A 14,612-nucleotide genomic window follows, 5' to 3' on the forward strand; every position below is an offset into this window, starting at 1 on the left:
TTTTTAAATTTTAGTTTTAATACGCTTCTACTTTGGCTGAATGGTTTTTTTTACACTCTGTTTAGTTGGAGGTGAACGAGAGGTACATAAGGGGAATGAGAGGTATTTAAGATATTTATTCTTATCAAGAAAGAGATGATAAATAAGGGTAAGTTTTATCTTTATTTACCTCTCAATTTTCAAATTTTGTTATATCGAATTTGGGTGGTAAGCAAGGAGAGAGAGAGGTAACTAAGTATTTTTGTACTACTTTTAATTTTTTATCCCTCTCTTCTCTTTCCAAACACGGAATATGCATTATCTCTTTTTACTTTTCCATTAATTCATTCCTTTTTAAGCATCAATATTATTTTATTATAGTTCTCCATACCCTTTCCACTCCTTACCCTCCCCTACCCTTCCCTTCCATTAATTATCCTTCTCTCACCCCATCCAAACAGAGTGTTAAAGAGCAAGACTTTTAGTGCAACTACCAAACGCGTGAAAGATTTCACGCTGTCGTTCGACGTCAGTTACAGCGGTTAACGAATATTATTGCTCAAACGAACCAATACAGTGTGACGTGTCATTGTAAAATTTATGTAGCTCTGCTACACGAGTGTCGTTTAATTTTGCAGGCGGACGTTCGCACATGCGGGTTACTGTTAGAGGAGAAAACGACGTTTCGTTCGTCAGTGTAACAAAATCAGGAGATTCTCTCAGAGAAAAATTCAGAATCTACAGAGACCTTAAACCCTAAGATGAGAATTTGAGAATTACCTAGAATTGAGAAGAAGAGAGTTGATACCAGGATTTTGCTTCACTTCAAACTGAATATAAAGTATAAAGCGTTCACTTTCCGGCTTCAGCAAATACAGAGAAAATATCAGAAATAGAGTTCGTGAGAAGCAGCAAAAATGCAGGTTCTTTTCCGCAAGTTGCTACATAGAACACAGTCGTTCAAACAAGTAATTTACTTTCTATCAAACAAGCTTCTAATCTCTCTTTCCCTCTCCCTCAGTCGTGATTTATCTTTTCTGGCGATTTTTGCGTTTCCGTGCCTCAAGTAAGGCATAAATTGTTATACTACTTGTGAATTTAACTTCTAATTATTCTTAAATATTGTTACTTTAATTTAAACTTCGTAGCTATTGATTTGCTAACATGTTTCATATTCTATTCTAGATGAAAAGTAATATATAGCTCATTGTTAGTTCCATTTATTATAGCTAGCTGGTGATGCAAATGACTATTTTTATTATTTGCAGTAATTCTTATTGGATCTAGCTTGAACTTTGCTTGTTGATTTTGTTTTCAGGGTACTGGTTGTTGTGGCTATTCTACAAGCAAGGTCGTTGACATTGGCCAGCCAACTTCAGCAACTCATCCTCAGGTGATGCCGCTTATTTCACATGTACACAAGGCATAGTGCCATTGTCATGGATGGGCATTGCAGAAACATGATCTAGTTGCATGCTATTATTTTTTATTTTTTATTTTTTTTGGGGTTTGGGTGCATCAGTTACCAAATCAAGTATTCAAACTTGCAATCACTTATTTTGGAAGAAAGAATGAGGAAGTGATGCAATTGCACATATACAATTACATTAACTAGAATTTATATGGACTTTTGAGTGTTAGTGCTTCCCACTATATATCACGCTTTATTTCCTTTGTGTTTGCTTAATGAAATTATTTTTGTTTGCCTTTGCAGTTGCTAGAAGAAGGGCAGATTACACCTGGTATTACTAGTGAGGAGTACATCTCAAGACGAAAAAGGTTGTTGGAGCTTCTTCCTGATAAGAGTTTGGCCATCATTGCAGCTGCCCCTATAAAGATGATGACGAGTGTTGTGCCTTATACTTATCGACCAGATGCTAATTACTTATATATCACTGGCTGCCAGCAACCTGGTGGTGTGGCAGTTTTGGGTCATGAGTGTGGTTTATGCATGTTCATGCCAGAGCCAACACAGCATGTATGCCCTTTCTTGTATGATAGAACTTTTTAGATTGCCTGTAAAGTTTAATGAAAATTCCTCAGAAATGGGTTCAATCGCTGTTAGTTTTTGCATATTAGATTCATTATTTAGAGTATTTAATTAAATCACCAAACACAGGCCAAATAGTTTCTTATTATGTTTTTGCTAGTTAGATAAAATCATAAAATTGTTTATAAGGTATTTGAAAAGATTGTTATGTCAAAATATGTGCATTATAAGCTGGGTGATGTCATTAAATACTGGGGTTGGCACGAGGGGAAAAGATAATCAGCTACTTGAATGGTTGCTAAATTTATTTTTCATCTTGTTTTCAGGACATCATATGGCAAGGGCCAAGTGCTGGAGTTGATGAAGCATTAGAAATATTCAAGGCTGAGAAAGCATATCCAATGAGAAAAATACATGATGTGAGTTTTGATGAATGTTGAATGCTAGATAAATGCATCAATTGATAAATGTTGAAAGCTAGACCAATGCATCAATATGACATTTATCTTAGATTGTGGTTGTTGCTTTTTGCTTATAGAAATGTTTTCTCCATCTATCATGTTAATTTGCACTCTGAAAGATATTCTTTTCTGAGTGGGGGACAAAGGATAAGCTGGGATATGTAGTCAGCTTGTTATCAGTTTGACGTTTGAGGATATCATGTCAATTGTATAAATGTAGCATTTAAACCAATATGTTTTAAAATGTCTTTCCATAACTGATATTAATTGACAGCCTTTATGCTGCCAAATATCTAGTTGATATGTCAACCATTTTCGTTTCTATTTTTTATACGTCCTTTCTTCATGGTCACTTTTTGACTAATACATGCAGGTTCTTCCAAATATGATAAGGAGATGCTCCAAGTTGTTTCACAACATGGAGACAGCCACACAAACATATACAGAATTGGAGGCCTTCCAAACGGCATCTGTCATCGGCAAAGTGGAAGACCTCTCCAGTTTCACCCATGAGTTGCGATGGATTAAATCATCTGCAGAGGTTAAATTGATGAGAGAGTCTGCATCAATTGCTTGTCAGGTACTTCCAATTTTACATTGTCTCCAGTTCAATTGAATTTCATAAATAAACTTCCACTGGATTGTTGACATTTTTTTATTCAATAGCCTATTAGACTCCTTTTAAGTTATAGTATTTTTATTTGTAATAACTAAAGAAATATGATGATGGATGAAAAGGAAATAAATGGACACAGAAGAATCGTAATGCTCTTGCACAGTAGTAATATTCACTCATGGAACTGAAACAGCTTTTGTGTCCTATATAAAATTGAGCCTTTCTCCTTTTTGTTGATGTCAATGGGATAATTGCCTTCATGATGCTACACTTGGTAACTCTTTTCGGTATTGGATAGGCTCTTTTGCAGACGATGTTACATTCTAAGACATTTCCCTATGAAGGTAAGCTAGAAGCAAAGGTTGAATATGAAAGCAAGATTAGAGGTGCCCAGAGAATGGCGTAAGCTTCTTCATTTCTTATGATCTGATCTGAAGTGAACCTTTACTATATGTTTCTATATTGTAAATATTGTTAAGAGATGTAGAGTGAAATAAGGACAATTTGTAATTGAATTCTGCCTTTTAAATGTAGTTCATATCTGTTTTGCAATTGTTTTTCTAATATGGTGACTGTTTCTCCAGATTCAATCCTGTGGTCGGTGGTGGGTCTAATGGTAGTATTGTGCATTATTCCCGAAATGATCAGAAGGCAAGCTTTTTCTCTCAAAAACTGATATTTAGCATCAATAACAAATCTAATTGATATTATGATCCATGTCGAAAATAATCCAATACTTCTATTTTGCAGATTAGAGATGGTGATCTTGTTTTGATGGATGTTGGATGTGAGTTGCATGGTTATGTCAGTGATCTTTCTCGTACCTGGCCACCCTGTGGCAGTTTTTCTTCAACACAGGTATGCTCTTGATATATTTGGGAAAAAGCTAAGGAGCATATATGCTATTAGTAAATTTGTTTCATTTAAATATCTTTTGTCAAATTATTTTAAAATATAATTTTATATCTCTTCATTTTAATTTATGCATTATTATTTATTCTATAATTCATTGATAAGCTGGAAATTTGTGTATAAGTTCAAAGGGAAGAATTTAGGGGTGTCCAATAAGTCCAAAAAACAAAAGTTTAAGATCAAAAGGTGTAACAGACTTCCTAAATAGTTGAGTAAATTTATGTATTCAGTCTACTATTAATTTATATTTGTGGCTGGAAAGTACACTTGATCTCAAACTTGTAACTTGTACTTTTATTTAAACTACAGTAAAAATTGATGCACATGGGTGCATACATATGGCTAAAAAGCAATAAAGATGGTAATGTCTTTAGGGGTTTGTTGGTGGTCCAAACACTTGTCCTTTGAAGGGATACTATTAAGCAGCACATTTGTATATTTGCTTGCAAGCATAATAATATTTGTCCTTTTTGTTTCCTTATGTCTAGGTGCATATTTTTGTTTTTGTGCTTGTGTTGTAGCTAAGTAGAGCCCAACATGATGACCCACCAGCCTCCAACCCTCTTTTTTTGCTGTACCTACTTGAAGTCTGCCTACAGCAGTTTTAAATTTCTAGCTGTTAATATTCTCGTTTTTTGTCATTAGCGCAACCATCTTAATATACAATATTTATGACCTAAATCTTTGTTTTCAGGAAGAGCTCTATGATCTTATACTTCAAACGAATAAATTATGCATTCACTTTTGCAGACCTGGTGCTAGCATTCGGCAAATACACAACTATTCAGTATGTATTCAGAATCGATGTATCCTTTTGATCAATGTATTTATAGAACCACCATGCCAGAAATATAATTTTTTTGTTTATGAATTCCATTGGGCTAAGTCTATGAAAGCAGTTGTAAGGTAAACTCCTTCCTAGTAGTAGTAAGTCCTTTGCAAGCTTTCATGTCCGATCTATTTTTAAGTCAGGACCACGTTTGCTGTTCCATTGTCCATGTTAGTTTTCTAGCATTGTTCCGGAACTAGTATGTTTATACGTATTCTGCTCACAACTTCATGGCCATTTGATCTATTGTGTTATTTTTTTTTTTTAATTTATTCAGAAGGTAAATCGGTTTCTGAATAGCTATCAACCTATGATCTTGATTTTTTTGGTAGAGGATTGAGCTGGCTTTTTTTTTTTTTGGGGGGGGGGGGGGGGGGGTTTCAGTTCAAAGCATACCCAAAACCATCAGAGTGCACTCAGAATTAGCGAGGTTGACCATTAGCTACCCTTGTATTTGAGAATGTGTAGATTTGTCAGCTATAACTTTATCTTTTCCGCTTCTCTCCTAGTGTCTACTCTTTTTGTTTTGTATATTCGTTGGTAAACCTTATTTTCTGCTCAATCTGCTCATAGTACTTGCTTGAGTAAGCAATATTTAATTCTAATACTGCTGTATCACTATATACTGGATAGGTTGAAATGTTGCGTAAAGGACTTAAGGAGATTGGAATTTTGAGAGATAGTGGAAGCAATTCCTACCATCTACTAAACCCAACTTCTATAGGTTTTTTTTCTTTTTTTCAGCTTCTTCTTGCTTACACATCTTGTTGGCATTTTCCCATTTTTGCTATTTCTCAAGGTTATCGCTGATGCATGTGAACATTTTAGCTTGATAATGAAGCTCATATAAACCCTTCAAATTGGTTTTGACTTTGATTGCCTTTTTGTTCCTTTGTCTGTTGTATAGGTCACTATCTAGGAATGGATGTCCATGATAGTGCTACTGTCAGCTATGATCGTCCTCTGAAGCCAGGTGTTGTAAGTTCTCTCTTAGATTGAACAATGTTTTAGCCTTTTCAACTACCTTTGAGTTCATCTTTAATATCTATCAAAATTTTCCTTGCTTGATACCTTGGATATTATTTGTATATAAATGCATTAATGTTGACAGGGAGCATGAACTATCCTGCTGTAATTTGGTTTGAAGGTTCATTTTAGTTGCATTTTTGCTCCAATTGCTTGAGTAATACATATTTTCATATGTCATGCATATTTAGGTAGAGGAGAACCTCAAATAAGAGAATTTGGTACACTGGCACTTGGTTTTCCCATGTCCTGTTGTACTTTTCGGGGAAAAAGAATGAAATCAAGCATTCATATTACTCAGGAAGAATTGTTTAGTTATATATGGTAAAATTTGTAATTATAAAAATATTATTCTGGGATTTCTAGAATTAACAAATTTTGCTGATGTAGGTTCTATGTGGATAGGATATATTAAAATCATAAGCTATTATTTTACAATGAAACTACTAAGGATATTTGAGGAGTTTTATTAAATACAAGGCCTTTGTGTTTCTGGGAAAAAAAAATGTTAAATTGAAGCTTTTATGTAGGTTATGTAGTTTAATGTACATTTTCTGTCCATGAGCAGGTGATAACAATTGAGCCAGGTGTATATATTCCATCTATGTTTGATGGTCCAGAAAGGTACATATCCTTTCTCATGACAAAGTATTGCTTTAAGTTGAATACAATAGCCACTTGGACACCTTCAGCCATTTGTAAGCTAGTTGCTTTCTACTACTTTTAAGCTTCAAGCAAACTTCCTACGAGAAATTGGTTCCATAGAAGTTATCAAAACTGAAGAAAGTTAACAATACCAAAACACATAAAACTCTGTATTGGCAAGTGAAATGCTGAACCTGATTTTAATTGATTAATAACTTTACAGTAGAAAAAATGAAGCTTGGACTGATTCATTGCAACTCTATAAATTACAAAGTAAAGACATCCATAAGGGAAATCCTGTGCCAAGGACAAACAGGATAAGCCTGTTACGCTAACTTTTCACTTTTCAACTCAGCACGTGGTTAAGATACATGTTGCTTTTTGGCAGAATATTGGTGATTTTATACCATTGTTGAATTTTCCAAAAATTACTCTTTAATATCTGTTGCCCTTTTTATGAATGTGCAAGCTGATAAGATTCCTAGTTGGGTGATATCCCTAGAGCCTTTTTTGATTCTTTACTCCTTTTGTAAATCGGATTTAGATTTAAGGACACCAGTTATATCTCTCTATATGATCATTGAATGTTTATTATTCTCGTGATATTCAGTCATAATTCAGGGATACTTATTTCAGGTTCCGAGGCATTGGAATAAGGATCGAGGATGAGGTCCTAATTACAGAAACGGGTTATGAGGTAGAAACCAAAATCTGTTTTTAGTGATTACTGCATTCTGACTCCTAGAAGGGATGTGATTCTTCTAATTTACTTTTTCTTAGTATAGTCATGCTTCAACTTGAAGTAGCACATATAACACATATAATGGTTATTGATAAGTTATAAGCATTGACTATCTTCCATCTCTTTGTTCTTCCCTAGTATTAGATGTTTTTCTTCAGAAAATGAATGTCATTTTGGTAGAACTTAAACTGTATGATATGAAAAACTAAAATAAGAGACCATCTTTTTCATGTATTAATGTTCTTTACATATTTGGTACAATAACATCATGAGCAATGGTATTGTAGCAGTAAATACTTAACAATCCTTCTTGTATGAAACTAGGTACTAACTGGCTCGATGCCTAAAGAAGTAAAGCACATCGAGTCCTTGCTAAACAATTACAGTCATGGGAGTGGAATGGAGAGCCCGAGTATTGTGCATGTTGCTTCCAGTTGACTATCCCCTTAAAATGTCGAAAGAGGCTGAACAGTGGCTTATTGGCTATGGATTTCACTACGGAGGTACTCTCCTTCAAGCACATTATTTTACACTGGAAGCATAGAGCTAAGCTTCGGATTATCTAAATTCACATTAGAAATGTGCCATCTGCCATCTTCGCGTTTTTGTTCTTTCATTCTTTTCATAACATAATGCACGATAAATAACTGCAATATTATTCTTGGGTTTGGGGCATTTGCCCCTTCTTAGGCCTGAGCTGAGCTGGGTCATAATTTTGATATTTGATGCGTATTGTAATATATTAACATAGCTAAAATTGCAGTATGAAGCTTTTTTCTTCTGCACTGATGGTACATTTCCTCGCAGAGTGACTGTTTACTCTTAGCTTGTATTATGATGTTTTAATTTCCCACCCACCCATCTGGAATTCTGTGGAGAAGGTAACAAGTGATCAAATCTTTCAAAATTTTCATTGCAACACGTTTCTGTCAAGATTTGTTGAATTGGATGCGATGACACTCAAGTAAAGGGTGAGCTAAACCAAACTAGTTCTAAATACTTTGAGAAGCTTCTACTTATGTTGCACTCTCTCCGTTTTCGAATACTTTGTCTCATTTGAGAAAATACGATATTTTCATATACTTGTCATATATATGGATTTAACAAATAACAAGTTATTTTTTCCATTTTTACTCTTTGCATACGACCAGTTGTGATTGAATGATTTCACTCAAATAATATATTAAGAGTAGTATAGTCAATTCATTCAATAATTTATGGTAATTTAGACAAATTGAATGATTTTCTTAAGAGACGTGAAATATGAAATGCGACGAGTATTTGAGAATGAAAAAGTGTAATCGAGAATAATACTTTGAATTGTTGGACATTTACATTTTTCACTATAGTTGGAGTTTAATGGTTTTAGTTAGGATTTAATCTTAATTGGTTAGGTTGGAGAATCCCAGTTGAAAGTTGAAACCAAGTGGCAATGAGCCTTTATCAATACAAGAACAATATGTCAGTGCCAGGACCTGTGAAAGTAGTTGGTAGAATTATGTCATTGTTGCTTTGCTTGTGCTTTTTCATTAACCAATTGAAAGCCCGCCCAATGGGTAGATGATTTTATTGTACTACTTTATAATAATAATACAAACATAAATATTAATATATTAATTTCTCATAAATATACTAATTAATATTGTTATTGAATCATGTGGATAGCAATTTGATATGAAACTATTATTTTGGGAATAAAAATACTTTTTATTTTTTGGTTTTGATGAATTAATTAGAATATGCACCTCTAAAATTTTGTGACTACAATTAATTGGAGTTTTCGACAATGACGTACATCCATCATAGGACATTATTAATTATTTTAGTTTTCCAAGCTTACATATAATTAAGAAGTATGCAAAATTCCAATTCCTCTAAAAAAAAAAAGATACAACTATCAGTTAGTCCAGTGGGATGGGATGCTGGATCCCTCAATAATATCTAGTATTTTGAACCCTGATGTTATGAATAGAGAAAATTGAGTTGAGAGGATTGTCTCATATGATGGTTTAGCAAAAAAAATAAAAAGATATATGCATAATTTTACTATTCGTAATAATTTACACTACTCTTAGAATTATAAGCAAGCCAAATTCAAAAATAAGGTATCTTAGGATTCCATTGACTTATACATATGAAAGCTATATGCTTACACGCAAAATATGATCACTATTGGTCAAATTTATTTTCTGCTTGCGCAAGATGGTTTATAATTTAATTAACTGCAAAATTCATTAAAAAAAGACAACATAACAGATATAGGACCATTGCATTTAAAACCTTTGCTCTTGCCATGAAAGCTGAAATCCATAAACATTAAATCAGAATCTAATCGAAATTACATATTTAAAAGAAAAACTTTTAAATGAGTATAATATTATTTTTTAGTTAAATAAAAAAAAATCATTACTCATTCTGTCCACTTTATAACAATATTTAATCTTTTTATAAAAATTAAAAAAATAATTAAAATATATAGATTAAGTAGAAGATTTTTAACTTTCATATTTATTATCAATGGGTTAAAAAAATCTTTGATAAATTATAAGTATTCTAGTAGGAAATTTTACTATTTTCTTTTTACCAAAAGAATTTGGTAGATTCAAAGCATTACTTTGACGAGACACATTTACTTGAGCAATTGATTAATATAAAATTCAACCATCTCAGTTTCTTTTTTAGGTGAGATTTGCAATTCCCACATTACAGTAGGAGTCTCTGCCATTCCCTTGGTTCATCATGTACGTCAACCTCCCCATAAATTGGTTGCCTCTCTCAACTGCACTGCACGTTCTTCTTTCTCATTGGCCACCGCTTCCAACCTCCCTGTTTCCCTTTAATTTTGCCATAAATATTCAACTGTCCCATATTAATACATGTTTTTCTACTGTCCTTCTACCCTTCTTGTTCACCTAAATTACACTTTGTTTTGATTTTTTTTTTTTTTTTCCGAAAAGTTTGCAACTTTTTCAAATCAACCCATGTGATATTTTGGCAATTTGGTGATTTGACAAGGGCAAAACAGGGGTTGACATTCTATATAAATGCTACACCTTTCCTTTCACGACACCATCCTACATTTCTACTCACAAGTAAGCAAGAAAAGAAAACCAAGTTTCAAGAAAATGTCTCTTGTTACAGAAGAGATCAAGGCCAAAGCTGAGGTCTACCATGGAGATGAAATCTGCCAAGACAAGACAAAGCTTCTGCTCGCAGAAGTTGGTCTTCCTAATGGACTTTTGCCCTTACATGACATTTTAGAATGTGGGATTGTAAGAGAGACAGGTTTTGTGTGGCTGAAGCAGAAGAAGAGCATAACCCACAAATTTGAGAAAATCGGTAGGCTCACAACTTATGCACCTGAGGTCACAGCAGTGGTGGAGAAAGGGAAGATTAAAAAATTAACAGGGGTTAAGACCAAAGAGCTCTTGCTTTGGGTCACACTTAGTGACATTTATTTGGATGATCCACCTACCGGGAAAATCACTTTCCAAACTCCTGCAGGGCTCTATAGGACTTTTCCAGTTTCAGCTTTTGAGGTTGAAGAACCAAAGAAAGATGTTAAGGAAGAAGTGAAGGAAGTCAAGGCAGCTGTTGAAGTGAAGGATGTGTGAGTGAGTTCTTATTCAGTTGTTATCAAGTTTCATTTTCTTGCTATCTCCATGATATTTAATGTATTAAGCTGGCGTTTACTGGTAATAAAATGACTTCTAATTTTATAAAAATAGTTTCTTGTTTAATGACTTTATACACAAGATAGCTAATCTGGGAAATCTAAATAGTGGAGAGAAAGTATTTATCATTCATTCATCAATTTAAATGAAATTGATTTCCTTCTGGCTTTTACAGAGTGTGGTAAAAACATTTAGGACTCAGAAACTAACAAGTGTTTTTGACCCACAACCTTCTATAATAGGTAAGATGCAATGAATTTATTAAGTTGAAGAAGGTGGTTGGAAATTTAATGGAGATGATGATGCTTCTTTGTCACTAACCAAGTTTGCTTAGCAATCAAAGCATACTTATCCTGTGTTGAGGACACGCAAGTTCAAAATGGAAATGAAAGCAAGGAACATTTACTCTTTTTTTGAAGGTAAACAAAACTAATTTAAAGCAATAACAATAATTCTAATTTTTGACAGGCCATAACCTGCTACTAGTACATATAATATGATTAGAAGAATTTTAGTTCATTTACAAAAATTTGGTAAAATTATAATCGTATCCCATGTTTTGTCAAAATTAATTTTTACCTTTTTCTTTTATTTTTAAATACACTGGGACACCACAACTACCTATCTAGAAAGAAAGAACCTACTCTTATCTTTATGTTTTCTGTTCATCAAAGACTAGACCATCTCCTTCCGTCCATTTTTTATCCTATCAAACATTAAATTACGGTCCATTTTTTGCCTTATCAAACATTAAATTACAATGAAATGACATTAATGACTTTACCTAAAAAGCAAATTTAAGAGAGGATGAGGAAGAAGAAAATGGTGTTTTGATGAAAATTTTCTCTTTAAACCTTCAGATTTTTGATTGACTTGTATTTTAAAATCACAAATATTAAAGTGTTAACAGACTCAAAACCTATCAATCGCAAGAACTACTACAAGTTCAAGACTTCCCAAAGCTAATACATGTCACAAGCAACACAACAAGAACGAATGAGCATACACAGATAATTCTTTCCCATGGCAAAAGATTTCATGTTCACTTCAACGAGATTGTACAATGAAGCAGTTCAATGCTGCATTACAGAAAGCTCCATGCCTAAAGCAAACTAGACATGTCTATTGCTAGATTAGCAGAGTAACAAGGATGTGCAACTTCTCAGGTAAAGGAGATAGGAAAATTTGGCTTCCACTTCTACCATAGAATACAGTATGAAGCCAGATAAAAACATTATAACAGTAGCAAAACCCAATTGCAGTTCCTCCAGCAGTCACTTCCTCACACCCTGGGAAAAAAACTCACATTATAAGCACATATCAAATACTAGTATAATTTTGTTTGTACTATGCCTATATCAAAAACAAACTTTAGAAAGAATTGTTGGTTTACATCATGAAATTACATGATTGATTAGTCCATCACTAAAAATGCATGAACAAGGTCATTCTCATATGTAGGTCTACGACTCCTGACCATGTGCATAACCTAACCAATCAACCAACTGCCCCTTAATTCATAGATGAACCATGTTATTCTCATAAATATGGCTGTCGATCAAGCAGTACACTTTATTATCTACCCTATATGACGTAGCATATTTTCATGTTCCTCTCACTCACAGTCACACAACACATGCACAGAGATGCATGTATTTTGAATGCGTCACTTCCCACTTTCCACTTCCCAACAGATTTGCACTTTGAATTGTTGCAAAACCTAAAAGTTGAATAAAATTCAGACTTCCCAGGAATTGACTTAACTCCAGTATTTGTTATTTTCAGCAAAACAATCAAAATGACTTGGCTCCAAAATGTCTATGCTCAAATTTGGGGAAACATACAGATAACACAGGACTAAAAAAAAAAATCATAATCATCATCAAAAATTTTTCAAGTATCCATGTCATACCGATGAAGGCATGATCCACTGGCCACCAATCCAATCCTGATGTAACCTTAAGTCAGAGTGTCGAAACACCATTTCCTCCCCACTGTCCCTAAAGTAGACGACATACTTCATGTCAGCATGAACCTTGGCAATGACACCCACCCACCAACCATCATTGTATGAAGCATCAACTTCATCTAGTAATTTAAAGCGATCAATAAGTATGGTTTCTGGTGGATAGGGCCTTATGTGCGAAGCATCAATCTCCTCTTGCAGAAAATCGCTATCATCTTCTTTTCTCAAGCTCTGGTACTCAATAAGATACTTATTATTCCCCACCGTTTCAACAATAGTTGCAGCATACCAAGCACCTTCAAAACCTTCTTCATCACTGCTAACCTCAACTAACATTCCCTTGTTGAACTTCTCCTCTAACACTACTTCAATAGGCCTCACATCAGTTGCAATCAGCGATTTCTGCAATCCAAGATTCAACAAGCTGACAACGTAAATTGTGCATCATAACCAAAAAAAAAAAAAAAAAAAAAAAACAAAAGATATGGAATAGGAGAGAATTGAAAACCATGTAGATATCTTCTTCCAAAATCTTTCTATTCTATTTTGGCATCTCAGTAAATAATCACACAAAATATAATGAAGTGATCAGTTATTGCATATGGCAAAGGAAATTGAGTCAAGCACTGGATAATCACGTTAACACAATGCATCACAAGTTATTTTCCAATTTAAAAAAACAAGGAATGATGAAACGATAATCATCATCAAATGCAGATAAGAAGATATTGATGCAAAACAATGCAGAATCATAGATCCCAAAATATCCCTTTTCATTATACTAGCATATAATTTTACTATTTGCTTGTTCCACTTGAAATGCAAATTTGAGCTTCCTATCCTCTATGATTAGTTGATGTACTTGATTAAAAATAGTAGAAGTTTATCAGAAATGGTTACCGAGAATCTCCACCGAAAATTTTTCCCAATACATCATTGAAGAGTTCTCTAGAATTACTTCAAGATGTTTACAATTACTTAAACAATAATATCCCTCCCAACATTTTCTTTTTCTTTGTCAGCGTTCAACCCCTTTAAAAGAATATATGCTTAATGATCCAATAGTAGAAACAGAAAGTTAACAAATTAATCAACGAGCTATTACTGAGACTGACCGCATTTTCATTCGCCACCTGTTTCTCCTCTAACAGTTCCTCCTCCTTTTCGTTCTCCTCTTGGACCTCTTTCAATGGTGGTTCCCATTCCCCATCAACCCACTCTCTATGCAACCTCAAATCCTCCTCTTCAAACACAATCTGCTCCCTCGTACCCCTAAAAAACACCGCAAACCTACCATCTTCTCTCTCGCTGGTTATGGAACCTTCCCACCACCCGTCATTATGGTACGCGTCCACCTTCTCGCCGAACTTAAACTTCCTCTTTTTTTCTCTAGGCGCTGCAGGCCTCAACTGCACACAATCAAGAGTCTCCCTCAAAGGTTTCTTGCCGGATTCATCACTGAAGAGTTTCTCGTACTGGACTAAGTATTTGTTACCGTTCTTAGAGGAAGCACGGCGGACGACTGTGCCCTCGTACCAGGAGCCACGGAAGCCGTCGTCGTCGGAGCTGATCTCGACGCGGGAGCCGGCCTTCAAGTGGGGTTCTTGTGGGGTTTTAGGAGTGGAGTTGTTGGCTTTGGAGGCCATCGCTAGGGTTCGGGTTTATGAGAGGAAAAGTCTAGACGGAACTTTGATGAGAGAGAGAGGGAGAGAGAGAGAGAGAGAGAGAGAGAGAGTGCGTGTGTTTGGGGGGTGGGGGGGGGGGTGTTTTCA

General features: G+C 34.5%; 3 protein-coding genes across 5 annotated transcripts; 2 read left to right on the plus strand and 1 right to left on the minus strand.

Moving 5' to 3' along the window:
• The first annotated feature begins 421 nt into the window (after positions 1 to 421).
• On the plus strand, positions 422 to 8,327 carry LOC105647411 (Metallopeptidase M24 family protein). Of its 3 annotated transcripts, XR_001047528.4 has the most exons (15): positions 435 to 947; positions 1,298 to 1,372; positions 1,694 to 1,957; positions 2,296 to 2,388; positions 2,804 to 3,010; positions 3,345 to 3,448; positions 3,631 to 3,697; positions 3,797 to 3,904; positions 4,653 to 4,745; positions 5,421 to 5,511; positions 5,695 to 5,765; positions 6,382 to 6,437; positions 7,095 to 7,155; positions 7,525 to 7,703; positions 8,008 to 8,327. XR_001047528.4 is itself a non-coding variant. In XM_012233476.4 (14 exons), exons 1-14 carry the CDS (start codon positions 897 to 899, stop codon positions 7,636 to 7,638), a joined length of 1,455 nt encoding a protein of 484 aa, XP_012088866.1. In that variant the 5' UTR covers positions 436 to 896; the 3' UTR covers positions 7,639 to 8,006. The 3 variants fall into 3 exon arrangements, 1 of the variants encoding a protein (XP_012088866.1); XR_002285965.3 differs by lacking the exon at positions 8,008 to 8,327 and having other exon boundaries at positions 422 to 947; positions 5,695 to 5,760; positions 7,525 to 7,603; XM_012233476.4 differs by lacking the exon at positions 8,008 to 8,327 and having other exon boundaries at positions 436 to 947; positions 7,525 to 8,006.
• Positions 8,328 to 10,255: 1,928 nt separating this feature from the next.
• LOC105647410 (plant/protein (Protein of unknown function, DUF538)) lies at positions 10,256 to 10,925 on the plus strand. The gene has a single exon (XM_012233475.4). The coding sequence runs from the start codon at positions 10,326 to 10,328 to the stop codon at positions 10,812 to 10,814; it is 489 nt and encodes a 162-aa protein (XP_012088865.1). The 5' UTR covers positions 10,256 to 10,325; the 3' UTR covers positions 10,815 to 10,925.
• A 946-nt stretch (positions 10,926 to 11,871) lies between these two features.
• On the minus strand, positions 11,872 to 14,610 carry LOC105647409 (agenet domain-containing protein). The gene is made up of 3 exons (XM_012233474.4): positions 13,956 to 14,610; positions 12,787 to 13,242; positions 11,872 to 12,163 (listed from the first exon to the last, which is right to left on the minus strand). The coding sequence occupies exons 1-3, from the start codon at positions 14,484 to 14,486 to the stop codon at positions 12,149 to 12,151; spliced, it is 1,002 nt and encodes a 333-aa protein (XP_012088864.1). The 5' UTR covers positions 14,487 to 14,610; the 3' UTR covers positions 11,872 to 12,148.
• Positions 14,611 to 14,612: the final 2 nt, after the last annotated feature.

Source organism: Jatropha curcas, chromosome 2 (genome assembly GCF_041381405.1).
Source record: "Jatropha curcas cultivar XTBG-Jc1 chromosome 2, XTBG_Jcur_1.0, whole genome shotgun sequence".
NCBI lineage: Eukaryota > Viridiplantae > Streptophyta > Magnoliopsida > Malpighiales > Euphorbiaceae > Jatropha > Jatropha curcas.

Coding starts and splice junctions, on each gene's coding strand:
- LOC105647411 (XM_012233476.4), top strand. CDS start 897: ATGCAGGTTCTTTTCCGCAAGTTGCTACATAGAACACAGTCGTTCAAA. Junction 1,958..2,295: donor TGCCAGAGCCAACACAGCAT/GTATGCCCTTTC, acceptor TCTTGTTTTCAG/GACATCATATGGCAAGGGCC. Junction 3,011..3,344: donor CTGCATCAATTGCTTGTCAG/GTACTTCCAATT, acceptor GGTATTGGATAG/GCTCTTTTGCAGACGATGTT.
- LOC105647410 (XM_012233475.4), top strand. CDS start 10,326: ATGTCTCTTGTTACAGAAGAGATCAAGGCCAAAGCTGAGGTCTACCAT.
- LOC105647409 (XM_012233474.4), bottom strand. CDS start 14,486: ATGGCCTCCAAAGCCAACAACTCCACTCCTAAAACCCCACAAGAACCC. Junction 13,243..13,955: donor AGGTGGCGAATGAAAATGCG/GTCAGTCTCAGT, acceptor CTTGGATTGCAG/AAATCGCTGATTGCAACTGA.